Consider the following 23,671-nt stretch of genomic DNA (forward strand, 5'->3'; position numbering starts at 1 on the left):
AGCCAGTAACTATCCTATAATCAGGTTCTAATTTCACATTACATTTGGTATTTATATTCATGATATACCTTTCAGAAGGAGGGTTCGTCCTTTGATGAGAGGCCTACATATAAATCGGCAAAGATTCATTGGTGTAAAGGCAAGATGACCAGAATATTATCTGTGAGAAATAGATTTTACAGAAAAAGAGGATTTATTGTAGCTGCACTTTTGTTGAGAAAAAATAAATGATTGCACATATTTGTGTGTTTTTTATGGACTACAACCTCTTGCTTGTTAGCAGAAACTCTAACCTGCATTCCACATACTTTCACCCCATTCACACTTGTGTGACTTGTCAAATTTGTCGTACTCCATCTTTTCCAGTGAAAACCATTCATATATGTGTGACCTAAAGTTGCAGTGACTTCAAAGTACGTAGTTCATGCACTACATGCTTCCTATGTGCCAAGTGGGGGTGTCAGTCTGCTACAATCACAAGATTAGTTCCTGGTGTGGCAATAAAAGGAAAACTGCTTAGAAAATCAGTGCACCAAGTACATTAAAAGAAAATGTATGGGATACCCTTTGCTTTCATGAACATAAGGCTGGAACTTCTGAGCATTTAAGAAACTTCTAGTAATGGTACATTCCAATAAAAAAGGTACTTTTTAAGTGACCATTTTTGAGGGATGTTTCCTCATTCGCTGTCCTGTCCTGTAAGGGGTGAAATATGCACGGTGGACCAGTTTAAATTGGATTAAACAATCTCTTAACGAGACTAGGGATCAAAAGGGAAAATCCCATATATCATCCCAATCATCACTGTCAAGATCCAGCACATCTCGTAGCCATCTGCCCCTGAGACCCTCCAGGACTGGTAAAGATATTGTAACATGGTGGGAGTAAAACCAGGAAGTGGGTTTGTCCATACACTCTGATCTTAGTACACACTCCAGGACATACTGTATTAGCTGTAGAACGGATTGTGAGAACTGATTGTGGAAGGCATGGGAGAGTTGAAGATACCGAAAATAATAGGACACTGGAATATTATAATCAGAGGAAAGTAGAGATAGGGGGGATCAGGGATTGGTTGGTAACTACTTGTGATATCTTCTTGATATTAAATTTAGTCCAGGTGTGTGGTTTCAGTAATTGGTAAATATTGTATGATCTAAAGTAGGGTTTAGCCATATGGGATTATTAGGTGAGACTGCCATCTTGGGGTAACTCTCGCCTTTGAGTCCAGCTCCACAAACACGAAGGGTAGTAAGCATAGAAGAGGTTAATTAGTATGGAGCGCGAGGACCTCAAAATAGGAGGAAATTCAGGGCCTCCAAGGAGTTCCCTATGGCAGCTTCCTAGCAGTCGTGACAAGCTGGGTGGCTAAAAAATTGTTGTAAAAATCTAAAAAGGCTAGGCTGCCCTGGGAGGAAGGGCACATCAATGTAGCTAATTTATATCTGTAGGTTTTGGGTCCCCAAAGAAAGCAGGAGAAAAGATGGTTTAATCATGTAAAGAAGGATGTAAGAATCCATTGTGGGGAGTGTCGGAACAGGTAAAGTGATTGTAAATTTTTTCGTTTTTTTGCTTTTAAAATAACAAACATGTTATTCTTACCTGCTATGTGCAGTGGTTTTGCATAGGGCAACCCAGATCCTCCTCTTCTAGGGTCCCTGGCTGGAGCTTCTGGCCCCTCCCTCCTGTTGAGTGCCCCCACAGCAAGCAGCTTGCTATAGGGGCACCCGAACCGAGCTGCATCTCCGTGTATCCATTCAGACATGGAGTTGCCGTTCAGGCCCGCCTAATTTGCTGAGTTTGATTGGCAGCAGCAGGAGCCAGTGCGCTGCTGCTGTGTCTCAGCCAATCAGGATAGAGAGTCCCGGACGGCTGAGGCACTCGTGGACATCGCTGGATAGAGAGGGGGCTCAGCTAAGTATTAGGGGCTGAGGGGGGCTGCTGCACACAGTAGGCTTTTTATTTTAATGCATAGAATGCATTAGGATAAAAAACCTTCTGCCTTTACAACTCCTTTAACCACTTGAAGACCAGGCCTTTTTTCTGGCATTAGTTGCTTACAAGTTAGAATCAGTTTTTTTTGGCTAGAAAATTACTTAGAATCCCCAAACATTATATATATATATATATATATATATATATATATATATATATATATATATTTTTAGCAGAGACCCTAGAGACCAAAATGTTGGTTGTTGCAATATTTTATGTCACACTGTATTTGCGCAGCGGTCCCTCAAGGGCAATTGTCTTGTAAAAAAACACAGTAAAGTTAGCCCAATTTTTTTGTATAAATAAGCCCAATATAATTTGTGAAATGGCATCAAAACTACGGTACTTTAAAATGTCCATAGGTGATGCTTTAAACATTTTGACAGTGACCTGTTTAGAGTTACAAAGGGGGTCTTGTGCTAGAATTACTGCTCTCGCTCTAACGGTCACGGCAATACCTCACATGTGTGGTTTGAACACTGTTTACATTTGCGGGTGAAACTTATGTATGTGTTCGCTTCTACGCACGGGCACGGAAGAAAATTTTTTCTTATTTTTTTTTACGTTTTATTTTTACACTGTCCCTTTAATTTTTATTTGTTTTTGCTAACTTTTATTGCTGCCACAAGGAATGTAAACATCCCTTGTGACAGTAAAAGGCAGTGACAGGTACTCTTAAGGCTCCTTTCACACGGCCGCTCCGTGTGAAAGGTCCGTTGCGGGACTTTTTTTTTTTTTTTTCCACGGAGCGGATGACATTTGTGTCATCCGCTCCGTGTGCCCGCATATCATCCCATCCGTTTGAGGATGATATGCGGACATAATGTAAGTATATGGCACTGCGGATGTCAGCGGATGACACCGCTGACATCCGATTTTCCTTCCTTTCCGTTTTTTACACGGAAGGAAAAATGGGGTTCTGTTCCATTCGTAAAAATGGAACAGAACCGACAGGAGGAAAATCGGGTGTCAGCGGATGGTATTCCGCTGACATCCGCAATGCCATTCACTTACATTATGTCCGCAAATCATCCGCAAACGGATTGGATGATTTGCGGACACACGGAGCGGCCGTGTGAAAGGACCCTTATGGAGAGATCTGGGATCTATAAAACCCCAAACCCTCCTCTGCACTTGAAAGCATTCAATATGCCAAGATCAGCATTTTTGGATACTTTAGATTTCTGAAAACTGGTGCCAATGGCTCCCGAGTAAACCGAAAGTGATGTAATGATGTTGCTTCCGGGTTACCATATTCGAGACCCAGTCTCTGGTCCGGTGGGATGGGAGAGCCAGGGCAAGTGACAGAAGGGGGGGGGGTGTCCCCTCCTGCTGCTTGTAATAACAGCCGAGCGGCTGCTTAGCTGCATCAGTTTTTATTACAAGAGAGCGGACTGTCAGCTGCAGGCATCACTCCGGTACAAACACTTGAAGCCAAATGACATACAGGTATGTGATTTGGCGGAAGTTGGTTAAGGCAGCGGTCCCCAAAATTTTGGGCACCAGGGACCAGTTCCAAGGCAGCCAATCTTCCCTGGGACTGGGAGAGGTGGTGGGTGGTCGTGGTGGATGGATTAGGGGATGGAATATTCACTGGGTCTGTCATTAGTCCCCCTTCACACCGCAAACCGCCCCCCCCTTTTACAGCACAGTCCCCCCTTTATATCAATATCCACAGTACCCTTTTACATTACCCCTTGAAGCAGTTCCACATTGTCCTCAGATACCCTTTACATCACAGCCCCCCTGTACATTACAGTGCCCCTTTACATCACAGTGCCCCTATACATCAATGTAACAGGCGCTGCTCTGTAAAGGGCACACTGTAATATAAAGGGGGACTGTGATGTAAAAGACAGAAGCAGGGGCGCCTCTTAAGAAAACTGTGTGACATTTATTAAAACAATAAATAAAAACACTTACATCTGGTAAGTGAAGTAAGGCACATCAGAGAGTCCAGTGTGGTGAAGTCCACATGCATTCCAGCTCTCCATCCTGTTCCAGTTGCACACTGAGCCAACAATTGGCATCAACAATCGGCTTTGTAGGAGACCAGGCAGGATGGATCACTCTCAGCAGCATTCCAGCACAGGACTCTCTGATGTATCTTACCAGATGTAACCAGATGTACCAGATGTAAGTGTTTTTGTTCATTGTTTTAATAAATGTCACACAGTCCCAGCTTCTGTCTTTTACATGTTCCTGGAGTGTGCACCTACTTCCCTCAAGAGGTTTGCCTTAAGTTCTGAACTGTGTCCCACCACTGCAGGATCATCATCTGCTGTTCCATAGTAAAGACTTCTCTCCCCCTATTCATCACCACCCACTGTTCACCCATTGACTACCTACCCTTAGTCTGATAGTCCCCCCTCATCATCAGTGATTAACAGCTTGCGCCAGTATCATTCCATTGTATGTGATGTAAAAGGGATTGCACAATAAAGGGTGCACTGTGATATAAAGGGGACTGCACTGTAAAGGGGGCACTGTGATATAAAGGGGACTGCACTGTAAAGGGGGCACTGTGATATAAAGGGGACTGCACTGTGAAGGGGCACTGTGATATAAAGGGGACTGCACTGTAAAGGGGCACTGTGATAAAAAGGGGGCTTCACTGTAAAGGGGACACTGTGATAAAAAGGGGATTGCACTGTGAAGGGGGCACTGTGATATAAAGGGAACAGAACTGTAAAGAGGGCACTGTGATATAATAGGGAATGCACTGTAAAGGGGGCACTGTGATGTAGCACTGCCCCCATAAGGACTGCCAGTTATTCTCTCTATGGGTCTCCCTGAGTTACTAGCACACAGTCCTGACAGATACAATTTCTTAATTCTTCAACTCGGCTCCCTCCTATAATCAGTCCAGGGGTATTTGGTTGTTTTGTGGTTTATTTTAAATTGGGGATAGGAGAAGGAAATAGTGGGATGCTCCAATTTAACTATAGACAATGTTCAGGACTCCTATCTTCTGATACAGCCAGGCTGTTGATTCACCCTTCTACTTTGGATGAATTTGGATTGAGTCTCTTTTCCTCAGACGACTCTGTGAACAAACAGTTTATCTTCAGGACACTCTCCCCAGTATCCTCTTTCTCTTCCTCTGTTGACACTCGTCCACTGACTATCCTACAAGCAGGGGTGGCCCCCTCAGGTCAGGCCCCTTGACACAAGTCCCTGTACTCACGATACTGTAGTCCCAGGGTATCCAGTGTCTCCCCTCTCAGTCAGCTTTCCTGGACCTCAGGGTTCAGCTCCTCTCAACCGCTCCTCTGGTCCTCAGGACGACCTCCTGCGACCTCATGACACCTCTACAGAGGAGGAGGCAGCAGCCCCTCTCACTGGGACTCCACTCTCCAGCAAAAGACCCCTCAGAACATGTGCTCCTGGCTTTTATACAGCATCCCAGAATGCACTGAGGCGACCTGCTCTCTGGCCAAGGCAGCCAATCTTCCCAGGGACTGGGAGAGGTGGTGGGTGGTCCTGGTGGATGGATTAGGGGATGGAATATTCACTGGGTCTGTCATTAGTCCCCCTTCACACCTCCCACTGTCCAAAATGCTTCCCTATAGGACCAGAGTGAAACACTCTCCAGACTAAATGAATCGCATACTGAGCACATTGAGTAGACCTCACTAATAGATCCTGCTCCCTGATAGGCAGAGAATAATATAGATTTAACTGCAGCTCCTCTGGTAAGCAGACAGAGCTCAAAACTATACTCTCTCACTAGCACCTACCTAGGGGGGTGCTGCAGTGATATAAAGGGGACTGTACTGTAAAGGTGGCACTGTGATGTAAAGAGGACTGCACTGTGATATAAAGGGGACTTCACTGTAAAGGGGGTACTGAGACCTAAAGGGGATTGCACTGTAAAGGGGGCACTGTGATATAAAAGGGACTGCACTGTAAAAGGGGCACTGTGATATAAAGGGCAATATAGAATGGGATTGGTGCAGCGCTAACACAATTGAATCCACAGTCCATACAAATGTTCAAATGGATCAAATACAAAAGTGCAGTAAACAAAAGTTCATCAGAGAGTGCTCCAATAAAGAAGGGAAACTGTCCACCACTTCAAACTTGGAAAAAGCCCCGAGTGCAGGAACCGCCACCAAGATAATAAATGGCCTCTTACCAAATTGCAATGACCCCCATTACAAGGATCAAAGACAGCCTGTGTGATCAAATCAGTGCCCAGATCGACATGTATCGATTCCCAGTGTTCCCTCAGCAGCTCCGACCGGAACAAGTGAACATAAGGAAAAGATGGACAACTCCAATAGTGAAGTACGTTCACAGGTTTATTCAGTAAAAGCAGAGTGGCAACTCACGTTTGTATGAAGAAATCACAGCATGTCTCGGAGCTATACTCTCAGAACCTTTGTTTCCAACCAATAAAATGGCCGCCGTGTCTCCTTGCTGGCCTCAGCACGACGAACCGCAGGCTCCTCCTCCGACCGGTTTCATCAACACGTGACTTCGTCACACCTCCCATTTCCCCCACCCGTCTGATGATGTCATCCTATCAGCAGGCAGGGGGCAGGAGTAGCTCTCTATTCTGATCTGCAGCTCCTGCCAATATCTGCCCTGCCTATTGGATGACATTGGATAATGAGGAGTCAGGAGAGGACACACAGGCATGGCCGCACAGCAGGAGGTGAGCAGCAACCACGGTATGTGATAGTCCTGCACAGACCGCATTCGCTGCTCACCTCCTGCTGTGAAGCCCGGTCTGTCCACGGGCTGGGGATTCAGAACCCCTGGCTTAAGGGATCTATGCCTAAAGTAAGCAGTTTATTTGGCATGAGATGGAGGTGGGGGAAGCAATTCTTTTGAGCATAGCAAGTGTTTAAAGAAGATCACGTGTTTCTGACTTAGAAAAAGTTTAATAAGAAGATCATTGTGTGGAATGTCATTATTGTAATGAAACCACGATCCCACAATGTGCTTGGAGGCTTCTGTCAGAATACTGCTTCCTTCAGTCTTAAACATAGATATCAGATATTCTAGCCACCTTCATACAAAAGTAGCCGAGAATAGCTTGTATAAGATCTGGAACAATTATTTTAACAGACTCACACAATATATACCACACACAGGTCAGGTGAGCCTGATTACATTATCATATGCAGATGAAATTGTATGCAGAAACATAAATAACCTGAGCTATTTACCTAGCCATCTGGACAGAAACAATAGGTGAGTTAATTAACAATTAACAATGGGACAGACATGCTTAGCAGAAAACACATAACACCTCAATACACAGACAATAGCAGGAGACCACCAGTAACAGACTGTCCGTCTCTTACATTGAAGAACATGGAACAGAGGCCAATGAGACCAGCTCTTTCAATTAACATGTTCAGAATCAAACAGACTAGGTCTAGGAATAGTCTTTATATTTCTTGAGAGATATTGTTGATAAATATTAATGTCCCATTTGAAATAATCCAAACCATATTCTCAGTGTCCATTAAGTAGCTATCCATCATTTTCTTGGTCACCCTGTGCCCCTAATAGACACAGGGTGACTTACACATAAGAGAGGCCAGGGGAGCTGAGAGAGGGATTTCCCCCATCTCTCTTAGGTAAGCTGGGTTCCACGGGCCCCCCAACCAAAGTGACTCCCGTCACAATTATATTTATACGCAATCTGGGAATTTGGTCTTGGTGTTTTTTTTGGACTGCACAGTATGGTTTTTTTTCACATTGCATTTTTTGTTTTCATTGTTGCATGGCACAATTTTCTGTGATATTCTGTTTGTAAATGCCAGTTTGTATTCGAAAGCCACATATTTACTTTTGCCATCACTCAACTTGTATTGCTCTTGCCCTTTGGAGGAGATTTTGCTGACACCTTAAAAGGCAATGTGTTAAGAGCATTTAGCTGTCCTTACAAATTGAACCAATCCATTGGCTTTAAATGTACCTTAAAGTTATTATTTGTAAAAAAAAAATGTGCCTGTTTTTTTGGCTTTGAGAGTTTCAAGACATCTACAGTAATTTATAGATAATATTGCTGCGCTAAGTGAAAAAAATCGCTTAATAAAACATAATATTGTGACAAAAAATAATAAGTATAATGATCATAAATTAATATGAATCAAACAAAACGTGATGTTGAATGTCCCAATAACACAGTGTAAATAAAGTGACTCAATATTAACGTGATAAAAGTCCCAATACACAGTGCAATTTCAGTGAAAAATTGAAAAAAAAGGTAAAAATTCACGGTCGCCTGTATGGAATCGGTGAAAAACATAAAGAAAGGAGATCTAGTGCTCTCTGTCTTAATAAGGGGCTATTTATTCAGACATAGTTGGAATCGCACTTACATTACAAGGCACGTAAACAGTGCCAGCTCATAACAGCCTTCAGATGCTTCCTGGTACCTCCGGGATCGGCGTAATGACGTGCAGGCTCCTCCCCCGTATGCGTTGCGTCATCGACTTCGTCAGCGGGGTGGAGCCTAGCGTCATTAGCGGTCCTATATACTCCTATTGCAGCCGTCGTCCCGCCCCACTACTGGCGTGGAGACCGTGCCGCCCTGCGCCATGACAGTCGTATGCCAGCACTTGTTTCTAAGGAGATATATATATATATATATATATATATACAGTGCCTTGCGAAAGTATTCGGCCCCCTTGAACTTTGCAACCTTTTGAAACATTTCAGGCTTCAAACATAAAGATATAAAACTGTAATTTTTTGTGAAGAATCAACAACAAGTGGGACACAATCATTAAGTGGAACGAAATGTATTGGATATTTCAAATTTTGTTAACAAATAAAAAACTGAAAAATTGGGCGTGCAAAATTATTCAGCCCCTTTACTTTCAGTGCAGCAAACTCTCTCCAGAAGTTCATTGAGGATCTCTGAATGATCCAATGTTGACCTAAATGACTAATGATGATAAATAGAATCCACCTGTGTGTAATCAAGTCTCCGTATAAATGCACTTGCACTGTGATAGTCTCAGAGGTCCGTTTAAAGCGCAGAGAGCATCATGAAGAACAAGGAACACACCAGGCAGGTCCGAGATACTGTTGTGGAGAAGTTTAAAGCCGGATTTGGATACAAAAAGATTTCCCAAGCTTTAAACATTCCAAGGAGCACTGTGCAAGCGATAATATTGAAATGGAAGGAGTATCAGACCACTGCAAATGTACAAAGACCTGGCTGTCCCTCTAAACTTTCAGCTCATACAAGGAGAAGACTGATCAGAGATGCAGCCGAGAGGCCCATGATCACTCTGGATGAACTGCAGAGATCTACAGCTGAGGTGGGAGACTCTGTCCATAGGACAACAATCAGTCGTATACTGCACAAATCTGGCCTTTATGGAAGAGTGGCAAGAAGAAAGCCATTTCTTAAAGATATCCATAAAAAGTGTTGTTTAAAGTTTGCCACAAGCCACCTGGGAGACACACCAAACATGTGGAAGAAGGTGCTCTGGTCAGATGAGACCAAAATCAAACTTTTTGGTAACAATGCAAAATGTTATGTTTGGCGTAAAAGCAACACAGCTCATCACCCTGAACACACCATCCCCACTGTCAAACATGGTGGTGGCAGCATCATGGTTTGGGCCTGCTTTTCTTCAGCAGGGACAGGGAAGATGGTTAAAATTGATGGGAAGATGGATGGAGCCAAATACAGGACCATTCTGGAAGAAAACCTGATGCAGTCTGCAAAAGACCTGAGACTGGGACGGAGATTTGTCTTCCAACAACACAATGATCCAAAACATAAAGCAAAATCTACAATGGAATGGTTCACAAATAAACATATCCAGGTGTTAGAATGGCCAAGTCAAAGTCCAGACCTGAATTCAATCGAGAATCTGTGGAAAGAACTGAAAACTGCTGTTCACAAACGCTCTCCATCCAACCTCACTGAGCTCGAGCTGTTTTGCAAGGAGGAATGGGCAAAAATTTCAGTCTCTTGATGTGCAAAACTGATAGAGACATACCCCAAGCGACTTACAGCTGTAATCACAGCAAAAGGTGGCGCTACAAAGTATTAACTTAAGGGGGCTGAATAATTTTGCACGCCCAATTTTTCAGTTTTTTATTTGTTAAAAAAGTTTGAAATATCCAATAAATTTCGTTCCACTTCATGATTGTGTCCCACTTGTTGTTGATTCTTCACAAAAAATTACAGTTTTATATCTTTATGTTAGAAGCCTGAAATGTGGCAAAAGGTCACAAAGTTCAAGGGGGCCGAATACTTTCGCAAGGCACTGTATATATATATATATATATATATATATATATATATATATATATATATATATATATTGGCACTGCTTACGTGCCTTGTAATGTAAGTGCGATTCCAACTATGTCTGAATAAATAGCCCCTTATTAAGACAGAGAGCACTAGATCTCCTTTCTTTATGTTTTTCACCGATTCCATACATATCCTGAGAGATTGGTTGGAGGTGGAGGCAGAAGGGCTCACCAGGCGACCGTGAATTTTTACCTTTATGCTGGTTTAGACTCATTTGAGTCTTTATTTGAGGTGAGTTGCTAATCTCACTATTTGTCACTGGAGCACTTGGAGTGAAGCACGTAGCACTTTATGCACAGATGAAGATTTGTTTATTCGTTTATTCAATTTTTCACTGAAATTGCACTGTGTATTGGGACTTTTATCACGTTAATATTGAGTCACTTTATTTTCACTGTGTTATTGGGACATTCAATATCACGTTTTGTTTGATTCATATTAATTTATGATCATTATACTTATTATTTTTTGTCATAATATTATGTTTTATTAAGCAATTTTTTTCACTTAGCGCAGCAATATTATCTATTCATTACTGTGGGTGTTTTGTGTTTGACACTGATTGCTTGCAGCTTTGTGTTCATCACTTGTATTATTTATATAGGGATTGCGCTGATTATTTTCATTTTCTATTGTCACATTTTTTTGCACATATAATTAGCAGCACCCATGGATGTATTTAACTACTTTGAGACCAGAGTGGTCAAATTAGAAGATATCTTTTCAGGAGATAAAAATCGCGGTAAAAATGAGGACTTAGTGACTTTTACAAAAAATTGGGTTACTTTATGGATAAAAAGATAAGAGCCTGGTAGAATATAGTATCCCTTGAACAGTATATTGCCAATAATTTAGTCCCCAGGAGGCTCAGATGGGATGTCCCTCCAAGCGATGGGATTACAGGAGATGAAGCCATGAACGATTGGTTTCTGTTCTTTAATAATAAGGGGGTGGAATTATTACAGTTCTTATTGAAAAGAAAGCAGACTAAATTAGCTACTTTAGAGCAATCGATTAAAGAGATCAAAGATAAAATCGAACCCTCCAAAGAATCTCCGGAATGCATCAGACTGTCAGGAGAATTGAAGAAAAAGATGGAGAAAACGGATAAAGAGACACAGGAGAAAAAGAGGAAAAAATTCCTACGCGATATAGGCGATTTTAGGAATCATGAGGTTTTTAAATGGCAACGCCTACTTAATGAGGAAGGCGCAGCGATGTCTCGTGATAGCACACCAGAAAGAGAGCTCCCAGTGACCCCACCTGTGGCCCCTACACCCAGGATTCAAAATGGACAAGGGAGGGGTCAACAAGGGACACCTAATCAACAGGCTGGACAAACAAGAGGGAGTTATAATTATCCGGCTCCACCCATTAGGAGAAATGGAAGAGGCAGAAGACCCTCAAGAGGAAGAGCAACGAGAGGAAGAGGTGGTTTTTACCCAAATTTTAATCTAAAATTTAAGCCGAATTTCAATCCGAATCATTATCCCAACTTTAAAGCGCATCCGAATCCGTATTTTTATCCTAATCCTAATTTTAACCAGAATTTTAATCATAACCAACATTGGCAGGGGAATTCACAACCACAAAACCCCAGACAAGGGAGTGGACAACCTCAGCATCAACAAACAAATAGAGGAACCCCTAACCAAAGAAGCGATCAACCTCCAAGAAACAGTGGTCAGTTGGACCAACAGGAATTTAATGTAACCACTGAAAATAGGTTTACACCTCTGCGAGACCAGGAGAATGATCCCATTCAGGATGTTTTTTTAGGGAACCCCAGGGGACAATGGTCCTATCGAGAGCAGACCACCAGGGGGGAAAAAAGAAAAGACAGAGAGGAAGAAGAGCAGGCAGAAAATGCCAGAAAAAGAGAACACCAATAGGAGGAGGCATTTTTAATTTAAGCAATAAATCACTGAATCAACAGGAAATGAAACTTTTAGATAAAGGTCTTAAATTCGCACCTATGAAGAACTTGAATAAATTTGATACGTACGTGAACCTACAGAAATTTGTCCATACAGTTAATCAAAAGAAATACTTTCTCTCTAAACCAGATAATAGACCGTCAGTGGTACAAATGGGACACCATTCCACTCTAAGGAACAAATCAGTTTTTAATCCGGCCAATACTGGTAATCAACATATAGAAGTTTTCCGAAACATGGTGACAGACGATTTGGAAAAATTGAACGTCCGGAAAATTCCCAACCCACGATGGATTAAACAGGGCATTAAAGACTTAGAAAAAGACAAAAAAGTTATTATCAGACCAGCTGATAAAGGGGGAGGATTGGTGGTTATGGATCGATCGTATTACAAAGGAGAAATGGAAAGACAGTTATCCGATACGGAGACCTACCAATTATTAAACAACAATCCGACTCTGGAATTCAAACAGGAACTGGATCAGTTAGTAAAAAGAGGAGCGAAGAAAGGGATATTAAATAAAAAAGAAGAATTATTCCTTAACCCCTCTGCATGTAGGATACCTATAATGTATATCCTACCTAAGATCCATAAGGATCCAGAGAAACAACCGGGGAGGCCCATTATAAATGGGATCGACTCCGTGTGTGCTTGATTGGGCCAATACATCGACTATTTCCTTCAGCCTTTAGTCAACCAAACGTGGGCATTCACTAAAGATACTAAACACCTCATCCAATGCCTTGATCAATTGGAAGACACTGAAGGATGTATATTGGCCACAGCGGATGTCGGGTCCCTTTATACTATTATCAGTCACGAAGAAGCGATAGCATCTACTAAATGGGCCTTATCCGAATCGGATCTTACTTCTAAACACAAAAAGTTCCTGTTGAAATGTCTGGCTTTTTGTCTTCAGCATAACTATTTTTGGTACGATCATCACTATTACCTCCAAACGAAAGGCGTCGCTATGGGGGCTAGATTTGCCCCCAGCGTCGCCAATATATTTATGGCCCATTGGGAACAAGAGCATATTTTAAAAGAACGACCACCAGAATTAATCTGTTACAAAAGATTTATTGATGATCTCCTGATCGTCTGGAAGGGTGATAAGAAGTCTTTTAACAGATTTAAAGAAAAAATGGACAGAAATAACAAGAACATACAGCTAACCTGGAATATTATGAATGATAACATAGTGTTTTTAGATTTAGAAATTTTTAAACACCAAGGATGTCTTTTTACCAAAAATCATTTTAAACCAACGGATAGGAATTCCTATCTGCCAGTAGATAGCTGTCATCACAAGATGTGGTTGTGCAATATTCCCAAGGGACAATTTGTAAGGTTACGGAGGAACTGTACCAAAGAAATGGATTATGTCACCCAATCAGAGATGTTGGGCAAAAGATTTTTAGAAAAAGGCTATCGAGCGGAAGATGTAAACAAAGCCAGAGAACAAGTCCAACAGATGGATAGAAATGCCCTGATAGGAAGAACAAATAATGGAAGGAGAGAAAATTAAACTAAGGAAGAATTTAGGATCATTTTAGACTATAATGCACAATATAAACAAGTGGAAAAGTTTGTAAGGAGACATTGGGATATCTTGAGAAAAGACCGGATACTTGGATCAGTATTGCCCGAAAGACCGAAATTCGTGTACAGGAAGGCCCCAATCCTGAAAGATATGATAGCACCAGGTGCTGTCGATCCTCCTATACTGAAGAAGGAAGGACTCTTTTCATTCATAACGGGCTTTCATGCATGTGGGAGATGTCCCGCATGCAAACACGCAGTGAATAATCAGAAGAAGAGAAAGGAATTCAAATCAAATAGCACAAATAAAAATACCCCATTAAAGATTTAATAACATGTAGCACCGTAGGAGTGGTCTACATGTTAGAATGTGGATGCGGTCTTCAATATATAGGGCGCACCTCCAGAAGTTTAAGTGTTAGGATGGGGGAACATGTGAAAAATATTAAAAAAGGCTCCATCAATCACAATGTACCAAAACACTTCCGATTGGTTCATAACCGAGACCCCAGGTCCCTCAAATTTTGGGGGGTCGAACGGGTGGTCAAACACTGGAGGGGGGGTAATTTTATCAGGCAATTAAGTAAACGTGAGTCTTATTGGATTTACGAGGCCAAGGTCCTTGCACCAAGAGGTTTGAACATTGAGTTCGACCTAAATTGTTTTATCAGTGATTAGGGTTGAGCGGACACCTAGATGTCCGTGTTCGACGGGTTCGGCCGAACTTTAAAAAAAAGTCCGGGTCCGTGTCCCGGACTTTTACCGAACTTTTCCCGGACACCGAACCCCATTGAAGTCAATGGGGACCCGAACTTTAAGGCACTAAAATGGCTCTAAAACACCAAAGGAAAGGGCTAGAGTGCTGCAAATGGCAGCAAAACGTAATTAAGAGCATGGCAAGTGCTCTGCAAACAAATGTGGATAGGGAAATAACTTAAAACAACAAAAAAAAACAGAAAAATAAAACAATGTTCTTCTTCATCTCTGAAGGACGAGGCCCATATGGAGTAGGAGGGAGGTTGAGGTGGTGGTGGATGTGGCGGTGACATAGGCGTGCGCACAGGGTGTGCTGGGTGTGCCTGGGCACACCCTAATCACCTAGGGCACATAGCATTGCCAGTGAGGAGATGGGAAAGATCTCCCTGGGACCTGCTCTGCTCTATTTCTCCTTGCCTACAGGTACATGGCCCCGATACATTACTCTCCCTGCTGGCAAACACATGCATGTGTATTTCAACTTTGGGGTGCACACCTTAATGCAATAGGCTGCGCACACCTATGGGCGGTGTAGGTGGAAGCGGCGGTGGAGGAGGACCAGGGCCGGATTAACAGCATCATGGGCTTGGTGCTGAGGATTTTGAAGGGCCTTAGGGCCGTGCCTTGCCATGCACCCAGAGGAGGAAGGGTGCAGCCATGCATGCCTAATTCAACATGGGATGCTGTCTCTGAAGCCCATAAACACATCCATGCATCGCCAACTGTCCCTCCTTGTCCGGCCTTCACGCTGTGTGGGGAGGTTCTGAGGGTGCTGCCTGGGGAAGCGAGCATAGAAGCCAGACTTCTGTGTTTACAAGTGACAGAAGAGCGGTAACAGTGAATATGGCCAACCCGGGGCCTATATAAAAGGTAGGGGCCTGGAGCTGCAGCTCCAATAGCCCCTACATTAATCTGGCCCTGAGGAGGAGGACGAGGTAGCCAACACTGCTTCTTTTCACAAATTTTAAATGAGGGTACACCCCAAAAGAGTGAGAAAGAGCAAAAATGGAACAATGGGTGGGTAAGGTCGGTATCCATTGCTATTCTGCATAAGGTACGGAAAAGTCCCGTGGGATCCATGCCTGGTTCATTTTAATGAACGTGAGCTTGTCCACATTGTCTCTGGACAGGCGGCTGCGCTTGTCTGTTATAACGCCCCCAGTCGTGCTAAATACCCGTTCAGATAATACACTGGCTGCAGGGCACGCCAGCACCTCCAAGGCGTAAAGGGCAAGCTCAGGCCATGTGCCCAATTTGGAGACCCAGAAGTTGAAGGGGGCAGACCCGTCATTCACTACATGTAGGCGTGTGCACACATACTGCTCCACCATGTTGGTAAAATGCTGCCTCCTGCTAAGACGTTCCATCTGAGCTGCTGGTGCTGCTGTTTGTTGTGGCGTGCTGACAAAGCTTTTCCACATTTCGGCCATGCTAACCCTGCCTTCTGAGGTGCTGGCGGTGCCCTGGTTGCGTTGGCGACCTCCTCCTCCTCCTCCTCTGCCTTGTGCTTCCACTGTGGCCCCGCTGTCAGATGGGAATGCCAGCAGCATGGCGTCTACCAGCGTGCGCTTGTACTCGCGCATCTTGCGATCGCGCTCCAGTGAGTGAATTAAGGACGGTACGTTGTCCTTGTAACGGGGATCCAGCAGCGTGGCCACCCAGTAATCAGCACAAGTTAGAATGTGGGCAACTCGGCGGTCGTTGTGGAGACACTGCAGCATGTAATCGCTCATGTGTGCCAGGCTGCCCAGAGGCAACGAAAGGCTGTCCTCTGTGGGAGGTGTATGGTCCGTGTCCTCTGTATCCCCCCAGCCACGCACCAGTGATGGCCATGAGCTGGCCTGGGTGCCACCCTGCTGTGAACATGGTTCCATCTCCTCCTCCAGCTCCTCCTCCTCCTCATCCTCCTCATCCTCCAGAACTGTGCCCCTGCTGGACAATTGCGTCCCTGGCGTTTGCGTGTGCAGGAACCCACCCTCGGAGCCCCTTGCGAATGACTGCCCTGAAAGCCTTGGAAATGTTACCTCTTCATCCTCCTCCTCCTCCTCATCCTGTGCCACATCCTCTTCCATCATCGCCCGAATTGTTTTTTCAAGGAGGCATAGAAGTGGGATAGTTAAGCTGAGAACGGCGTCATTGCCACTGGCCATGTTGGTGGAGTACTCAAAACAGCGCAACAAGGCACACAGGTCTCGCATGGAGGCCCAGTTATTGGTGGTGAAGTGGTGCTGTTCCGCAGAGCGACTCACGCGTGCGTGCTGCAGCTGAAACTCCACTATGGCCTGCTGCTGCTCGCACAGTCTTTCCAGCATGTGCAAGGTGGAGTTCCACCTTGTGGGCACGTCACATATGAGGCGGTGAGCGGGAAGGCCGAAGTTACGCTGCAGCGCTGCCAGGCGAGCAGCAGCAGGGTGAGAACGCCGAAAGTGCGCACAAACGGCCCGCACTTTCTGCAGCAGCTCTGACATATCGGGGTAGTTTTTAAGGAACCTCTGCACCACCAAATTCAGCACATGCGCCAGGCAAGGGATGTGCGTCAAACCGGCTAGGCCCAGAGCTGCTATGAGATTTCGCCCGTTATCGCACACCACCAGGCCGGGCTTGAGGCTCGCTGGCAGCAACCACTCATTTGTCTGCTGTTCCATGCTCCTCCACAACTCCTGCGCGGTGTGTGGTTTGTCCCCCAAACAGGCAAGTTGTAAAACTGCCTGCTGTCGTTTACCCCTGGCCGTGCTGAAGTTGGTGGTGAAGGTGTTACGCTGTCCGGATGAGGAGGCGGTAGAGGATGAGGAAGCGGAGTAGGAGGAGTTAGGAACAGGAGGCAAACTGAAGCGCCCTGCAATCCTCGGTGGTGGAAGGACATGCGCCAAATTGCTATCCGCCTCAGGCCCATCCGCCACTGCATTTACCCAGTGTGCCGTTAGGGAGATATAACGCCCCTGACCGTGCTTACTGGTCCACGTATCCGTAGTTAGGTGGACCTTGGCACAGATGGCGTTGCGCAGTGCACACCTGATTTTTTCCCCCACTTGGTTGTGCAGGGAAGGGATGGCTTGCCTGGAAAAGTAGTGGCGGCTGGGCACGACGTACTGTGGGACAGCCACCGACATAAGGTTTTTAAAACTGTGCGTCTCCACCAGACGGAATGACAGCATTTCAAAGGCCAATAATTTTGAAATGCTGGCATTCAGGGCCAGGGATCGCGGGTGGGTAGGGGGGTACTTCCTCTTCCTCTCAAGTGTTTGGGAGATGGAAAGCTGAACGCTTCCACGGGACATTGTGGAGATGGTTGTTGGTGACCCAGGTGGTGGTGTTGCTGACAGATCGTCTGTTTGCGGGGTGGCAGGTGCCGGTATCACTACAGATGTGGCTGGAGCGGCCGAGACTGCAGCAGAAGAGGAAGCAGGATGAGCCAGAGACGTTTCTTGGTTTTGAAGGTGTGTACTCCACTGCAGCTCGTGCTTTGCACTTAGATGCCTGATCATGCAGGTTGTGCTCAGGTTGAGAAGGTTCATGCCTCGCTTCAAGCTCTGATTGCACAGGGTGCAAACCACTCGTGTCCTGTCATCAGCACATTTTCTAAAGAACTTCCACGCTAGAGAACTCCTTTGAGCTGACTTTGGTGCGCTCGTTCCCTTGCTGCGTTGGGCAGTAGCGGGCGTAGTGTCTAGGGCACGGCCGCTCCGCTTCTGCACCCTGCTCCCTCTTCTGCTGTGCTGGTGGCTCTGTGCGACCACCGCCTCTTCCTCCAAACTACTCAGTTCACCTGCATGACGTTCATTCCATGTGGGGTCGAGGACCTCATCGTCCTCCACATCATCTTCCACCCAGTCTTCACCCCTGCCCTCCTTGTCGGTCTCCACAATGCTGAACGCCGCAGCAGTTGGCACCTGCGTTTCGTCATCATCGGAGACGTGCTGCGATGATCCTTGCATGTACTCATCTTGAGAAATAAGTGGTTGGGCATCGCTGCACTCAATCTCTTCCACTTCTGGGGCAGGGCTAGGTGGATGGCCCTGGGAAACCCTGCTGACAGAGTCCTCAAAAAGAATAAGAGACTGCTGTATGGCTTGGGGCTCAGACTGCTGGCCTGATTTGCAAGGGGGTGAGGTGAAAGACGGTTGGACATTGGCTGCAGGTGCCAACTCTGACCTTTCTGCAGTAGACTGGGTGGGAGACAATGTGAAGGAACTGGAGGCACTGTCAGCAGCAAACCAATCTACTATCGCCTCAACTTGTTCTGGCCTCATCACTTCTAGGGGCGTTTGATGCCCTACCAAATACTGATGCAGGTTCTGTCGCCTACTCACACTTGAGGAAGGTGTTTCACTTGTGCGTGTAGCTGGCACAGATCGACCATGTCCTCTCCTTGCAACAGGAGCTCTACCAGCAGCACCACGACCCAGGCCACGGCCCTTATTTGACGGTCTCCTCATATTTCTGTAATTTAAGATCTTGCCCTAGAAAGGTTTTTATTGAATAGCGGAATAGAAAATATGATCCAAAAAAAGTGTATGTATATCACACGTACACAACCACACTAGGCCCCAATTACTATTGTTTGTACCCCTAAAAGGCTAGATGAGGAGTAGGGGGAGTATGGAACAGGCAGCACCCTCAAACCTTCAGAAGTATGAGATGAACCCCAACAACTTGGAAAGGTGGATCTCTCTCACACGTACCGACACAGACTATCCCGCAATTCAATTGATCCTCAAAGGTTTTTATTGAATAGCGGAATAGGAAATATGATCAAAAAAAGTGTATGTATCTCGCACGTACACAACCACACTAGGCCCCAATTACTATTGTTTGTACCCCTAAAAGGCTAGATGAGGAGTAGGGGGGGTATGGAACAGGCAGCACCCTCAAACCTTCAGAAGTATGAGATGAACCCCAACAACTTGGAAAGGTGGATCTCTCTCACACGTACCGACACAGACTATCCCGCAATTCAATTGATCCTCAAAGGTTTTTATTGAATAGCGGAATAGGAAATATGATCAAAAAAAGTGTATGTATCTCGCACGTACACAACCACACTAGGCCCCAATTACTATTGTTTGTACCCCTAAAAGGCTAGATGAGGAGTAGGGGGGGTATGGAACAGGCAGCACCCTCAAACCTTCAGAAGTATGAGATGAACCCCAACAACTTGGAAAGGTGGATCTCTCTCACACGTACCGACACAGACTATCCCGCAATTCAATTGATCCTCAAAGGTTTTTATTGAATAGCGGAATAGGAAATATGATCAAAAAAAGTGTATGTATCTCGCACGTACACAACCACACTAGGCCCCAATTACTATTGTTTGTACCCCTAAAAGGCTAGATGAGGAGTAGGGGGGGTATGGAACAGGCAGCACCCTCAAACCTTCAGAAGTATGAGATGAACCCCAACAACTTGGAAAGGTGGATCTCTCTCACACGTACCGACACAGACTATCCCGCAATTCAATTGATCCTCAAAGGTTTTTATTGAATAGCGGAATAGGAAATATGATCAAAAAAAGTGTATGTATCTCGCACGTACACAACCACACTAGGCCCCAATTACTATTGTTTGTACCCCTAAAAGGCTAGATGAGGAGTAGGGGGGGTATGGAACAGGCAGCACCCTCAAACCTTCAGAAGTATGAGATGAACCCCAACAACTTGGAAAGGTGGATCTCTCTCACACGTACCGACACAGACTATCCCGCAATTCAATTGATCCTCAAAGGTTTTTATTGAATAGCGGAATAGGAAATATGATCAAAAAAAGTGTATGTATCTCGCACGTACACAACCACACTAGGCCCCAATTACTATTGTTTGTACCCCTAAAAGGCTAGATGAGGAGTAGGGGGGGTATGGAACAGGCAGCACCCTCAAACCTTCAGAAGTATGAGATGAACCCCAACAACTTGGAAAGGTGGATCTCTCTCACACGTACCGACACAGACTATCCCGCAATTCAATTGATCCTCAAAGGTTTTTATTGAATAGCGGAATAGGAAATATGATCAAAAAAAGTGTATGTATCTCGCACGTACACAACCACACTAGGCCCCAATTACTATTGTTTGTACCCCTAAAAGGCTAGATGAGGAGTAGGGGGGGTATGGAACAGGCAGCACCCTCAAACCTTCAGAAGTATGAGATGAACCCCAACAACTTGGAAAGGTGGATCTCTCTCACACGTACCAACACAGACTATCCCCCAATTTAACTGATCCCCAAAGGTTTTTGATTAAATAGCGGAATAGAAAATATGATCCCAAAAAAGTGTATGTATATCACACGTACACAACCACACTAGGCCCCAATTACTATTGTTTGTACCCCTAAAAGGCTAGGAGTAGGGGGAGTATGGAACAGGCAGCACCCTCAAACCTTCAGAAGTATGAGATGAACCTCAACAACTTGGAAAGGTGGATCTCTCTCACACGTACCAACACAGACTATCCCCCAATTTAACTGATCCCCAAAGGTTTTTGATTAAATAGCGGAATAGAAAATATGATCCCAAAAAAGTGTATGTATATCACACGTACACAACCACACTAGGCCCCAATTACTATTGTTTGTACCCCTAAAAGGCTAGGAGTAGGGGGAGTATGGAACAGGCAGCACCCTCAAACCTTCAGAAGTATGAGATGAACCCCAACAACTTGGAAAGGTGGATCTCTCTCACACGTACCAACACAGACTATCCCCCAATTTAACTGATCCCCAAAGGTTTTTGATTAAATAGCGGAATAGAAAATATGATCCCAAAAAAGTGTATGTATATCACACGTACACAACCACACTAGGCCCCAATTACTATTGTTTGTACCCCTAAAAGGCTAGGAGTAGGGGGAGTATGGAACAGGCAGCACCCTCAAACCTTCAGAAGTATGAGATGAACCCCAACAACTTGGAAAGGTGGATCTCTCTCACACGTACCAACACAGACTATCCCCCAATTTAACTGATCCCCAAAGGTTTTTGATTAAATAGCGGAATAGAAAATATGATCCCAAAAAAGTGTATGTATATCACACGTACACAACCACACTAGGCCCCAATTACTATTGTTTGTACCCCTAAAAGGCTAGGAGTAGGGGGAGTATGGAACAGGCAGCACCCTCAAACCTTCAGAAGTATGAGATGAACCCCAACAACTTGGAAAGGTGGATCTCTCTCACACGTACCAACACAGACTATCCCCCAATTTAACTGATCCCCAAAGGTTTTTGATTAAATAGCGGAATAGAAAATATGATCCCAAAAAAGTGTATGTATATCACACGTACACAACCACACTAGGCCCCAATTACTATTGTTTGTACCCCTAAAAGGCTAGGAGTAGGGGGAGTATGGAACAGGCAGCACCCTCAAACCTTCAGAAGTATGAGATGAACCTCAACAACTTGGAAAGGTGGATCTCTCTCACACGTACCAACACAGACTATCCCCCAATTTAACTGATCCCCAAAGGTTTTTGATTAAATAGCGGAATAGAAAATATGATCCCAAAAAAGTGTATGTATATCACACGTACACAACCACACTAGGCCCCAATTACTATTGTTTGTACCCCTAAAAGGCTAGGAGTAGGGGGAGTATGGAACAGGCAGCACCCTCAAACCTTCAGAAGTATGAGATGAACCCCAACAACTTGGAAAGGTGGATCTCTCTCACACGTACCAACACAGACTATCCCCCAATTTAACTGATCCCCAAAGGTTTTTGATTAAATAGCGGAATAGAAAATATGATCCAAAAAAAGTGTATGTATATCACACGTACACAACCACACTAGGCCCCAATTACTATTGTTTGTACCCCTAAAAGGCTAGGAGTAGGGGGAGTATGGAACAGGCAGCACCCTCAAACCTTCAGAAGTATGAGATGAACCCCAACAACTTGGAAAGGTGGATCTCTCTCACACGTACCAACACAGACTATCCCCCAATGTAACTGATCCCCAAAGGTTTTTGATTAAATAGCGGAATAGAAAATATGATCCCAAAAAAGTGTATGTATATCACACGTACACAACCACACTAGGCCCCAATTACTATTGTTTGTACCCCTAAAAGGCTAGGAGTAGGGGGAGTATGGAACAGGCAGCACCCTCAAACCTTCAGAAGTATGAGATGAACCTCAACAACTTGGAAAGGTGGATCTCTCTCACACGTACCAACACAGACTATCCCCCAATTTAACTGATCCCCAAAGGTTTTTGATTAAATAGCGGAATAGAAAATATGATCCCAAAAAAGTGTATGTATATCACACGTACACAACCACACTAGGCCCCAATTACTATTGTTTGTACCCCTAAAAGGCTAGGAGTAGGGGGAGTATGGAACAGGCAGCACCCTCAAACCTTCAGAAGTATGAGATGAACCCCAACAACTTGGAAAGGTGGATCTCTCTCACACGTACCAACACAGACTATCCCCCAATTTAACTGATCCCCAAAGGTTTTTGATTAAATAGCGGAATAGAAAATATGATCCCAAAAAAGTGTATGTATATCACACGTACACAACCACACTAGGCCCCAATTACTATTGTTTGTACCCCTAAAAGGCTAGGAGTAGGGGGAGTATGGAACAGGCAGCACCCTCAAACCTTCAGAAGTATGAGATGAACCCCAACAACTTGGAAAGGTGGATCTCTCTCACACGTACCAACACAGACTATCCCCCAATTTAACTGATCCCCAAAGGTTTTTGATTAAATAGCGGAATAGAAAATATGATCCCAAAAAAGTGTATGTATATCACACGTACACAACCACACTAGGCCCCAATTACTATTGTTTGTACCCCTAAAAGGCTAGGAGTAGGGGGAGTATGGAACAGGCAGCACCCTCAAACCTTCAGAAGTATGAGATGAACCCCAACAACTTGGAAAGGTGGATCTCTCTCACACGTACCAACACAGACTATCCCCCAATTTAACTGATCCCCAAAGGTTTTTGATTAAATAGCGGAATAGAAAATATGATCCCAAAAAAGTGTATGTATATCACACGTACACAACCACACTAGGCCCCAATTACTATTGTTTGTACCCCTAAAAGGCTAGGAGTAGGGGGAGTATGGAACAGGCAGCACCCTCAAACCTTCAGAAGTATGAGATGAACCCCAACAACTTGGAA

At 44.6% G+C, this 23,671-nt stretch overlaps 1 protein-coding gene across 1 annotated transcript in view; it reads right to left on the reverse strand.

Annotated features, from left to right (window-relative positions):
• Positions 1 to 23,671, reverse strand: part of CSAD (cysteine sulfinic acid decarboxylase) — a 105,213-nt gene that overhangs the window by 69,200 nt on the left and 12,342 nt on the right. Inside the window, exon 2 of the mRNA XM_082247131.1 lies at positions 69 to 162. Coding sequence (XP_082103257.1) covers positions 69 to 129 — 61 coding nt within the window. The 5' untranslated portion in view covers positions 130 to 162. The remainder of the gene's footprint in view (positions 1 to 68; positions 163 to 23,671) is intronic.

The sequence above is a fragment of the Pelophylax lessonae genome (genome assembly GCF_965119305.1).
Source record: "Pelophylax lessonae genome assembly, chromosome: 2".
NCBI lineage: Eukaryota > Metazoa > Chordata > Amphibia > Anura > Ranidae > Pelophylax > Pelophylax lessonae.